The sequence below is a fragment of the Borostomias antarcticus genome, assembly GCF_949987555.1.
Source record: "Borostomias antarcticus genome assembly, chromosome: 8".
Classification (NCBI taxonomy): Eukaryota; Metazoa; Chordata; class Actinopteri; order Stomiiformes; family Stomiidae; genus Borostomias; species Borostomias antarcticus.
In genome coordinates, this window is record NC_140241.1 from 26,210,502 (window position 1) to 26,223,459 (window position 12,958).

General features: G+C 45.8%; 1 protein-coding gene across 1 annotated transcript in view; it reads left to right on the plus strand.

Moving 5' to 3' along the window:
- The window catches only part of fibcd1b (fibrinogen C domain containing 1b), a gene marked incomplete at both ends in the record, with an annotated part of 126,028 nt that overhangs the window by 31,714 nt on the left and 81,356 nt on the right, over window positions 1-12,958 (plus strand). The window contains 2 exons of the mRNA XM_084441671.1: window positions 1,469-1,552; window positions 10,994-11,473. Coding sequence (XP_084297797.1) covers window positions 1,469-1,552; window positions 10,994-11,473 — 564 coding nt within the window. The remainder of the gene's footprint in view (window positions 1-1,468; window positions 1,553-10,993; window positions 11,474-12,958) is intronic.

The following is a 12,958-nucleotide window of genomic DNA, read 5'->3' on the forward strand; positions in this document are numbered from 1 at the left end:
CGGTATGTACCTATGTGTGTGCAGATTCTGTGAGAGGACTACAGTTTGTTTAAGCAGGTTGGGGGATGAACAGACTAAAGCCCAGAGACATGCTTCTCATTTTAATGGTGAGAGAGCATTGTCTGTGGTGTGTGTCTGGGGGGGTCTCTCTCTCTTTCTCTCTCTCTCTCTCTCTCTCTCTCACACATGGGTAGTGGAGGGTGTTGAGAGGTGTTGGTCAGTCATTCCAGCCCACTTCCGGCTTTAGGCCTGGGCCATAGCAAACACACACCAGTATTTGTCATGTCTCTCCTATGATGCTTTTTTAGCCTCTCTCACTCTGAAATGTAATTTAATGTAATGTATTGCTTTATAAATATTCTTAGCCGGTAGACAAACATACTCCTGGAGCTTGCTCGATCGCCTTGTTGAGAGGGGTCAGGGAAGAATTTTTACAGCTCACTTATCTGGCCCCCGGGTGATTACTGTTTTTTTGCTTCCCTCTGGAATATGTAGAGAGTGGGTCGTATGCCCACCTCCCTTGTTCTCTGTAAAGCGCATTGTGTTGCCTCTGGGTATGAAATGCGCTATACAAATAAAGCTTTGATTGATTGATTGATTGATTCCAACACTGTTGTCCAAACACGTCCTCCTTCTAACAATATCTGTTACACGCACACCACGCACGCACACACAAACACACACCATCCACAAATGGAATATATTAATACTTTGGGGATTCTTCATTAGCTACGTGGCTTAGCTGAGCAGGTTTTGTCTAGGGGTGTGCAAGTGTGTGTATGTGTGTGTGTGTGGTTATTATTCCAGGCTAATCGAGCCGGTCTAGGGGCAGTGTTTAAGGTCAGGGACAGCATGTACTCTCCTGAAGCAGTTAACAAACCTTCAGCTACAACACTCTCATAATTACCCTCGTTTTATGTATCTGCAGTAGACACACACACACACACACTGTGTGTGTGTGTGTTTGTGTGTGGTTATCATTCCAGGCTAATCGAGCCGGTCTAGGGGCAGTGTTTAAGGTCAGGGACAGCATGTACTCTCCTGAAGCAGTTAACAAACCTTCAGCTACAACACTCTCATAATTACCCTCGTTTTATGTATCTGCAGTAGACACACACGCACACACACACACTGCCCCCCCCCCCCACACACACAAACACATTCTGTACTCTGACTCCCACTCACTCACACACGGACACACACTATAACCTGGGGACAAACAGCTGTAAAGCAAACCCACACACAGTCATCCACAGGGTCACCTTTGGTAATCTGCAGGGGCATCTCCTCTCTCTACCGGCTAGGCTGGCGGGTCTGCTGACCTGGTCACCTGTGGATCCATGTGCTCTGTGTCTGTGGGGCTGTTCTATGGTGTGTGGGTGAAAAGTCTGGAGCACCAATAAGATACATTTGGAGGTGTATCATCAACAACAACAACAACAGCGGTTTGTTTGTTTGTTCCATGCAGACGTTCTGTGAGTGTGTGCCCAGTTCCTCCCAGCTCAAACAGCGTTGGTCAGACTCAGACACAGTCAGAGAGACCCCGCCGAAGGTAAGGGCTGCACACACACACACACACACACACACACACACATGAGCGCACACACACACAGTCACACACGCACGCACACACACACACACTCACACACACATATGAGCGCACACACACACACACAGTCACACACGCACGCACACACTCACGCGCACGCACGCACACACACTCACACACAAACATGCGCACACACACACACACAAACACACAATATTTACTTTCTATGCCCGTCATGTACTCTCCGTCTTTCACTCCTCCTTTTAGAAAAGGATGAATACTCACTCATCTGCATAAGAGATTAGTGTTCATAGATGCCTCCTCACTGTCATGGCGTTGGCGTAGCAGGGATTATTGGGAGACAGTCTCATGACGCATCCTGAATATTAATGTGCATCTGTGTGTGCGTGTGCATGTGTGTGTGTGTGTGTGCGTGCGTGTTTGTGTGTGTGACCACTGCTGTGCCCCTGTGGTTTCCTACTTATCTGAAGACAGGGAACAGCCTGTGGTAGCATCCAGTGTTGGTCTACTGCTTCTGTAGAGGACAGTCTCTCCATGGGGACAACTCCTCAGTCCCCCCCCCCCCCCCCACACACACACACACCTCACCCTCCCTCTAATCTAAGAAGCTCTTGCTGCGAGGAGAACTTCTGGGGAAAACTACGGTATGACATTCGTGGACACCAATGAGAATGCATTCGGATTTTGAACGCAGATGATGATTGGCACAGGTGGTGGGCTGTTCAAGCAGGCTAATTGGCTGTTCCCTGACTCCTCCCTGTCTTTCTGTCTTTATTTTTTTTATTATATGTTTGGTAATTATTAAGTTTGACGAATTTACGATGTAGCTAGCTAACTAGCATTAGCCCATTGGCAGCTGCTGGTCAGCGATGAGAGACGGAACTCCAGCCCGGTTGATAAACCTCCGTCGCGGGATGGGAGGGTGCATCAATCGGCTGTGATCCTTTGCAGTACCAGCCTACGTTATGTCTGGATACAATATAATGGCTATTTCTCAATAAAGAATCCCTCCAGTGGACAAGCATCTCCCCCAAAGATAATAATGAGAAGCACAAGCTGGCAAGTGGAAAAGTTTCAAGCATATATGCAACTATAGTTGTGTTTGGCTGAGATATGAATGGGACATCGGACACAAAACTAGCAATAGCCGATCAGCTACAGCTGTGTCAAACTCAGCTGCTTAAACAGGTGATGCACCTTTACTTTGTGAAATTTACATTTACTCCAATGACCCCGCCATTTTGGGCTTATAATAGCTTGAGATCAGGACACAAGTGTCTCCCTGACTCCTCCCTGTCTCCCTGACTCCTCCCTGTCTCCCTGAGTCCTCCGTGTCTCCCTGACTCCTCCCTGTCTCCCTGACTCCTCCCTGTCTCCCTGACTCCTCCCTGTCTCCCTGACTCCTTCCTGTCTCCCTGACTCCTCCCTGTCTCCCTGAGTCCTCCGTGTCTCCCTGACTCCTCCCTGTCTCCCTGACTCCACCCTGTCTCCCTGACTCCTCCCTGTCTCCCTGTCTCCCTGACTCCTTCCTGTCTTCCTGACTCCTCCCTGTCTCCCTGACTCCTCCCTGTCTCCCTGACTCCTCCGTGTCTTCCTGACTCCTCCCTGTCTCCCTGACTCGTCCCTGTCTCCTTGACTACCCCGTTTCCCCTGTCTTCACCCTCCCTCCCCCTCTCTCCCCTTGCCTCTCCTTAGTCCCAGCCAGTCTCCACTTGTGGGGGGGGGGGGGACAAAGAGAGAGAGAGAGAGAGAGAGAGAGAGAGGGAGAGAGAGAGATCTGACCCCAGTCACTAATTGAGTTGAGTTAAGTTTACTTTATTAATCCCCAGGAGGGAAATTAAGTTCCACCGTAAAAACAGATACACACAGACAAGACAATATATATAGTGCATCTCGATGCATAAAAAAGTAAATGGACAACACCGTAGAAATAAATAGAATATAAGAGAGCATAACAACCAGAGACCATAAAAGCATTGGCTATCGACAGCAACATTCATTAAAAAGCTTCACTGCAGTTGATCCAAAGGACTTTCTAAATCTCTCTGTGGAGAACCTGGGCACACGTTTGTTACTATGGGAGCTTCTTAGCTGGTTGAACACAGGGTACAAAGTGTGATCGACATTGTCAAGGATACACTTAAGCTTTCTGCCCATTCTCTGCTGGGATATGGTTTCCAGTGAGTCAGGTGACAGGCCGATCACTGATCCCGCCTTCTTTATCAGTTTGTTTATCTTGTTCCTTTCAGATGAGCTCAGACTGCTCCCCCAACAGACAACAGAACAAAGAGACTATCTCAATAGCCTCTCCTCTAACAGTAACAGGGGTAACTGCTGCCTTTTTCCTTCTAAAATCAACAATAAGCTCCTTGGTTTTGCTAGTGTTAAGAGTAAAATTGTTGGCATCACACCATTTCACAAAGCCATCAATCTCCATCTGATAAGCTAGATGGTCATCTTTGAAGATATAACCAACGAGTGCAGTATCATCAGAACATTTATGAAGGTGGCAGCCAGATGCGGGACTCTACCTACAGTCAGAAGTGTACAAGGTAAATAAGAACGGGGATAGGACAGTTCCTTCAGGTGCACCGATGTTGGAAATGAAGGTGCTCGACACTTCCCTCCCAGACCTTACATACTGAGGCCTAGATGTAAGGTAGTCTAAGACCCAAGCGACACTGGTGCTACAGTATCCAAGTTAAAATCAATACGTTTCTTGGCTAAATGTGTGGTAAAATTGTATTAAAGGCACTCGAAAAATCAAAGAATAGAATTCTGGCAGAGGCACTAGCTGACTCTAGGTGGCTATACACTTTGTGAAGCATAAAGAGTAGGGCATCATCCACTCCAACGCCACTCCTACAAGCGAACAGCGAACTGGAGAGGATCTAAAAGACCAGAGACCTGTTTACCCATCTCTCCAAGCAGAGGGGAGGCAGAAAAGGGTTAGTAGCACGCCGAACCATACAAGCAACACATACAGTATATTAAAACAGAATGTGCCAGTTGCAGGGCAACCAGCATCTGTATACACATCTAAATATACATACAGTGCATATCAGGATATACACCGATGTACTACAGATGATTCACAAGCAGGCCCTGGCTAGTGATTGTAGGCTAGACTGAATACAAAGCACATTGTGTAGGTGTTGTGGGCAGAGGCCTATAGCCGAATAACCATATGTCCGTTTAGATTTTTTGGAGAGAGCTTGATCAGTAACAGATGTACAGGCCATCCTAATAATATTTTGTGTGAATGATATACTGTACATCCAGGGGAGGAGCTAATGGTTCATTGCAGGGGGCCGGGACCTTGTAGTGGGCCCCTATATGACTGTACGGAGTCTAATTGACGTGGCAAATGCAGACAAATAATGTGTGCTATTTCAATTCAACAAAATGGACAGTGCCATGGATTTATCGGTAAAGAGTGAACAACTGATATTAAACAACTGCTGATATACTCTATAGCCTACTTCAGCACCATGGTCAGAGCCATGGATTTACCGGTAAAGAGCGAACTGCTGATAGCCTACTAAACTAAACAACTGCTGATATACAGTACTGTACTTAAGCACCATGGTCAGCGCCAGGGACTTTACCAATTTAACATGTGATTGTTGGATTCTCATACACAGCCATAGCCTAGTACACAATCAAGCCACACAATCAAGCCACACACAACAAACTAGAACTGCAAGCAATGTGTGACTGACTATAGCAACACAAATTAAGGAGACACGGCGGTCGACAGATTTTGATTGACAGATTTTAAAAAATTATGAATATGAAACAACTCAATTTACCAATGATGTCCAGATTAACTTCTGAGCTTCTAGCAATCCCGATTCCAGCAATCCATTGCCCATTTTTTTAAACAAAAAAAAACAAAAACATCCAAAGTCCAACAGACTTCAACTGGCCTATTCCCGAACAGGCCAAACAAACTATATACAGGCCTACAATAAATGTGTCCTCAAAGCAGTTGCATCCTCCTCTCCTTCACTCTCGCAAACCTTTCGGCCACCTTATTCTTGTCGATGGCAACATCCTTCTCTGTGGAGAGTAATGCGAGGTGTGACAGTCTAGCCTCCTTCATGCTTGCATGGATATAACTTTTGATCACCTTCAGGCGGCTGAAGCTACGTTTTGCATTGGCTCTGGTAACAGGGAGTGTTCCATAAAGACGGAAATGCCCATCTTGACTCTTTTTTTTTTTTGAATAGTACAATTTTTATTTTTTTATTTATATTACCACTAAGGTGGTACTAAGACAGGCGGAATCGACAATATAAACAGGTGAACGGGGCACGTCAAGAACCCCCTTGTCAATGGTGGGCCCCAGTGAATAGTGGGCCCGGACGGCCGCCCCACCCCGCCCCCACCCTGCCTCCGCTACTGTGTACATCACTTGCAAGTACACAATCTCTTCTATGTAATGATATTTAAGCCTCTTCTGATGTAAAAGTCAGAAGACAATAAGATTACAAAACAGTAACCCACACCTGTAACTGTAAATGTGACATATGGATAAAAGCATAAGCTAAATGAGTGTAATGTTATGTATATGGTTATTCATCTATAGGCTTTGTAGGCTGGTGTGATCAGTGTAACTAGCAAACATATGTCACAATGTAGTATGCATCATAAACCACCTGGATACCCCCAATTCACATAAATTATACCATGATCAGATGATGCGCGCACTGTGGTAGACATCTCGTGTATGTATGAGCCTGAAAGTGAAATTATCTTTGTTTTATCAAACATAAGGTTCATACTCTACCAATCCCAGTGGATACAGGGTTAGGGTTGGTACAGGTATAAGACATTTATATATATATCATCAACAATAAGCTCCTTGGTTTTGCTAGTGTTAAGAGTAAGATTGTTGGCATCACACCGTTTCACAAAGCCATCAATCTCCATATATATATATATATATATATATATATATATATATATATATTAAACCATTACATTTTATTGATATCTTGTATGTAATAAATTGTACGTTATGTTCTGTCTTTTATCTATATTATTATATTAACTATATTATTTCTATTATTATATTATTATATTAATGAATGATGATGGAGCGCTCACGGTATCGTCTTCTGCGTCAGCCCTTAACGCCTTATGTAAGCCTACTCCATTGTCATTGTGCAAACGGAAAGAATAGGCCTAAATATCTTGAGTTCAAATTTGGAGACCACCTACATTGTATTATTGGACAATCTCTTTTTTCCATTTTGTAGGCTTCCCTTATCAGCCTGTGCAACTTCTTCTTTTTTTTAACGTTTATTTCACCAGGGGAGTCCATTGAGAAAAGGTTCTCATTTTCAGCAGTGCCTTGAAATCAATATTGAAAGCAATAAATGAAAAACTCAGCTGCAGCTACTGTAGTAGGCCTTTCATTCATTCAGGTTTCATTCATGTTAATAATACAGTAGGCCTTATAAAAAACAAAATAGGGCTGTCAAACGATAAAAAAAAGAATCAAATTAATTACATGATCTGTAATTAATTAATCTAATATCTCCCCAATCTAATCCAATACGGCCGTGGATTTTTGAAACTATTGTGCCTCTTGATGACGGCTTATAGCTGCATTGGAAGAGATCATTTGCAGTGCTTCCATTAAGCCCTTGTCTTCTACCATATCAATTGGCCTGCAGTCCATTCTGTAGCAATTCATTTTGTGACTGAGTTTGTCAGTTTGTCTGAGGTAGATCTAGTCTACTCATTCAGTGCTCCCTGCTGTCTGTAGCCTACGGGATCCGCTGGGCTAAAATTAACTGATTAATACAATTTAAAAAAGTGTTGCTTTAATTAACGTGTTAAAATAGATCTAGTTAACGCGTTACATTGACAGCCCTAAAACATACATATTAATACATACAATATATTTATATGGGTTAGGGTTAGGGATATATTTTATGTCAACTCGGCTACAGTATAAATGAGGGCTTGCCTGGAGTTGTATCTCTGAGTACTAAATAAAGGCTATGAATGAATTTATATATATATATATATATATATATACAATATATATATAATAGAAGATCAAAGAGGAAGAGAGACCCGGCCCGGAGGAAGTCCGGGGTCCTCGTCTGGAGCCAGGCCCGCTTGCGAGCGCCTGGTGGGCGGACCACGGAGCCCGGCCGAGTCCAGTCCGAAAAAGCGACGTGGAGACATCATCTCATCCTCCATCCTGTGGACCCACCACCCGCGGGAGGAACTATCGGGTTCGGGTATGCTGCCAACTAGGTGGCAGTGAAGGCGGAGGGCACCGACGTCCCGGAAAGAGAGCTGACGCTAACGTCACCAAATTGCCCAGAGTGCCAGCGTTTACGTTTAGAGGCGGTCCAGTTAGGTCTTAACGCAACCGCATTATATCACACCAAACGTGCACAGCGCCAATGTTTTCAATTCATCTAAATATTCACACCCACTGTGGCGCCAGCATCTTCTTTGCGTGCCACAAAATTGCCAAACTCAGTAGAGGTGAGCAATATTGAATTTACGATGGATGAAACTAGAAAATTCCCCAGCACTAGGGAATAACACAACTTAGCACCCGCATGGAAATAGGAACCAATGTCTCTTAGACTCTATGTGAGGTAGCTGTGTGTTTCCTGCTGGCACAGCCAGAGCTCCATAAATCCTTTTCATATTAACTCCATGAGTAGAGGGCCTCCATGAATATTTAGTGTTCAGTAGGAGATGGCTTTCAGCAGGCTGTCATCACCACAGCAGATGAAGACGTTTTAAGGTTGTGTTGCGGCCTCCCTGCTGAAAGGTTGTTACATACAGTATACAAAAGGCACACACACACACACACACACACACACACACACACACACACACACAAACAAACACACACACACACACACATTTTAATCATTTATTTATGTCCACATAATAAACAATGCATACAGGGACACAAATACTAAAGGCACAGCTTAGTACACTCACAATTAACATGGACAATGACTTTCACATAAAAAACTCAAAACAACACAAAACACATCACTCGTGGGTACAGGTAGCAACGTCTCCGCCATATATGGCGGCTGCCAATAATTGCAGAGGCAGAGCAGTACTTGGCGAGCCTTTTAGCTTCTTTCTTGGACGTCTGACAACCAACCTATGAACATGTCCAAGGCTGCCAAATGTAAAAACAAGTAGTACACCTATAGCCTAGCTCTGAGATGGTATTTACGAGAGGTTGGTATTTCAAGACCTTAGTCATAAAGGCTTCCTCGAGGCTTGTATCAAAGCTGCATGCTATCTCTAATACAGACACTTCTCTGGACTCTTCATTAACCACAACAACATCTGGTGTGTTAGCAGACAACTGTGAAAAGGCATATTGGTCATTACAGAGATGGAACATAGATGCATTGATGCAGGCATGTGTGTACATTTTCACTGATGCTGGGGAGTGGTGTGATATGTCCCTAACTATTAGGTTCACTATTCTATCTTGATGTGCTATGTACACACACACATACACACACACACACACACACACACACACACACACACACACACACACACACACACACACACACACATTGATTGACATGCAGAGTGAGTTGTTGCTTGCAGTGCTTGCATTTTGAACAAGAGGAGAGAGCAAGAGAGAAAGAGAGAGAGAGATGACTGTGGGATGCCCTAAATTCGACATCTGCAGGCAGCATTTGATTATACCCGCCAGCTTGTACCCCCAGTCCATTTCCTGACCAACCTCTTCTTCTGCAGCCTCCATTTCCCCAGCCTCCATTTCCTCAGCCTCAATGCTGCAGCCTCCACTGGTCCAGCCTTCTCTCCTGCAGTCGTCCGTGCTGCCGGCCCCCTCCACCCCCCCCCCCCAGCTCCGCCACTGGGGGCTGTTGTTCCTCTGCTGCTCTGCACAGTGTGTGTCTGTCTGCAAGCGGGAGGAAGAGAGAGGCTCTGTGTTCCCATCAAACACAAGAGCTCTTTACAGAACATAGATTAAGGGGCGGCTGTAGCTCAGTTGGTAGAGCGGGTCATTCAATGATCGAAGGGTCGGTGGTTCGAATCCCAGCTCCGACTGTCCACATGTCGAAGTGTCCTTGAGCAAGTCACCTAACCCCAAATTGCTCCCAATGAGCAGGTTAGCACCTTGCATGGCAGCTATCGCGAATGTGTGTGTGAATGGGTGAATGAGAGGCCATTGTAAAGCGCTTTGAGTGCCGCTAAGGTGGAAAAGCACTATATAAGTGCAGTCCATTTACCATTTAAGACGAGCAAGAGATTTCACATGTCTATTACAAACACACACAAACACCACCCACCCACACACACACACACACACACACACACACACACACACACAGACACTTCCTACTCACGCCTGTCCAGTGACTGCCCAAAGCCTATAGAAGCTTCCTGGAAAACAACATTTTAACTTGTGGAGAGCGCTCAGTCGTAAACTCGATCATGAAGCCCACCGTTAGCTGTCCATTAGTATGGTTCACTGTGCCTGTAGAGGACATTTGCATATTAATTAGCCTGCACACACACACACACACACACACACACACACAAACACACACACACATTCACATACACAAATGCCAACACGCATATCCCAGCACAAATTGATGATAAAATGGACTTAATGCTCTCTCTCTCTCTCACTCACACACACACACACACACACACACACACACACACCACTCATGCACTTTTCCATGGAGAGCATCATCCGAGGGAAGTAAGAGCAATCAAGCCTGATTCATGTGGAGTTGGATATGGGGGACATTCAAGTCGTTAATCATGCAAAGGTAGTCATGCTGCTCACTATCTCTATCTTACCCTTTCCTTCCCTCTCACCGCCTCCACTCTCTCTCTCTCTCTCTCTCTCTCTCTCTCTCTCTCCCCCCCCAGATGGTTATGCATACCTGACAACGAAGGGTTTAATAGAAACTTAGTAGATGATTAGACACACCATGCAATTATCATCTCTCTCTTTCTCTCTCTCTCTCTCTCTCTCTCTCTCTCTGGGAGACTCATTATGTTCGCTGTAAGGACCAGGAGAACCAGCATAGTCCCAGGATGCTGGAGAACGGTGCAGCTCTGCTGTGTTCTGGCCCCTCAGCCTTGCAGAATAACAACAGAATAACAATTTACAAGATGATAGTCTTGTTTCATTGTGGCTCGTTTGTAAGTCCTCTGTGCACTCGCGTGCCCTCGGTGCACCGTCCACCTTGTGGAGTTCCTCGTGTGTAAAAATATAATTGGCAAATAAACCCGATTCTGATTCAGACTCTCAGCCGTTCCACTCCATGGTAGATTTGTGCATTGTTTGAAATGTCTTTAACTCTCCATCGCCCCCCTCTCTTCCCCCTCCCTCCCTCCCTCCCTCCCTCCCTCGTCCCCCTCCAGAGGATGAGTTGCAGCTACCTCCTGTGCACCATCCTTCTCTTTGTGGCCGTGCTCCTCGCCGTCACCGTGACCGGCACCATCCTCTTCATGAACCACTACCAGGCCCCGCCCATGTCCGACGGCCCGCCGCACGTGTCCACCAACCAGGACGAGGCCAACGCCCTGGTCCGGGTGGAGCGGGTGGACGGCTCGCGCATCAACATCTTCATCGACCCCAACTGCCCCGACTACAACAGCAACTTCCTGCGCCTGGAGGGCGTGCAGACCTCTCTGCTCCACTCGCTCACCGATCACGACTCCGACCTGAAGTCCGTCAAGGGTCAGGACCGCGCCCTGTTGGTCAACCTGGCGGAGGAGGTGGCCAAGCTGTCGGCGCACGTCGGCCAGCTGAAGATGGACTACGAGTCCCTGCGGAGGGGGCAGGGCAGCCTGGGACAGGACCTGAACACACTGCAGACCGAGCAGGGCAGGCTTATACAGGTGAGACACACACAAACACACACACACACACACACACACACACACACACAGAAGACATGACAATCACATCACATTCACGTAAAAAAGCTGTGTTTGTAGATAAGAATCATAAGACTGATTATAGGGGGGTAAGTAGTGTCGAGTAGTGTGTGTATGTGTGTGTGTGTGTGTGTGTGTGTGTGTGTGTGTGTGTGTGTGTGTGTGTGTGTGTGTGCGTGCGTGCGTGCGTGCGTGCGTGCGCAACGGCTTGTGTGAATACTCGATTGTGATTGGCCAAGACGCATTCGAGAGGCATACATAATTTCTCCACAACGCCCGGTATATACGCCCGGCATCAAACGTTCATCAAATGTTCTAAATCAATGCGCAGTTCAAGATACAACTGAACCAAACAAGATTTGGATATCAAGGGCGAATGGAAAATAGCACCACAAACTACCCTATTAGCTGCATTCCGGTACCGCAACAGGAGCCTTCTGTTCCGGCCGCTCCTCTGCTATGGCTACGGTTTCTGGATCTCTGCGCGATAGCGAAGTTGTGAACAGAATAAATACCACATACGAGCAAATATAACCTGCTCCGCTATAATGAAACTGTTAAAAGTAAGATGCCTGGATAAAATAAATACTGGGTCTAGACAAGTGATAACGTCATAACGTTAGATTTGGGTGGAGAGGGACTATAAAAGTTACTGGTTGCTATGGAAATTGTATAACTCTAACCATGAATTATCAACTTTTCAAAGCTAACATGAGCAATCGATGTATTTTGTTCTCAGAATTATGTTTTCTGTTGAAAGGCCGTTGTATAAGCGGGATAATGAACTCGAGGCGGGTCTTTGTGCTGTTTCAATGACCTTCGCGGAGGTAAATTGCCCTCGGCTACCCCTCGGGCAATTCACTACCTCCGCATCGGTCATTGAAACAGCACAAAGACCCGCCCCTCGTTCATTATCCCTTACATATTGGAGCGGCTTCTGGTAATTAAATGCAGTAAATGAAGCCTAAAGACAGTCAAATGTGAGAGCATACTGTATATTCTCACTGTTAATAATCCGCCAGCAGAGCTCCAGCTGAGAACTCCCCCTCTGCTGCTATTCAGAACGATCCGGCATTCCTGGCTTTGAGCTACACCACCAAACGCATCTCTTTATCTGGCATTCGGTCGCTCTTTCTATCTCTCTCGCTCACTCTCTCAGGCTCAATACGATTGATTCCTGTTGTCATGCCTGCCGAGGCACAGAGGTAGTGAGAAAGATGGCGAACCGAAAGATAGAGAGAAAGAGAGAGAGAGAGAACAAGAGAGAACAGATAGAGAGAGTAGAGAGAGAGAGAGAACAAGAGAGAACAGATAGAGAGAGTAGAGAGAGAGAGAACAAGAGAGAACAGATAGAGAGAGTAGAGAGAGAGAGAACAAGAGAGAACAGAGAGAGAGAGAGAGAGAACAAGAGAGAACAGATAGAGAGAGTAGAGAGAGAGAGAGAAC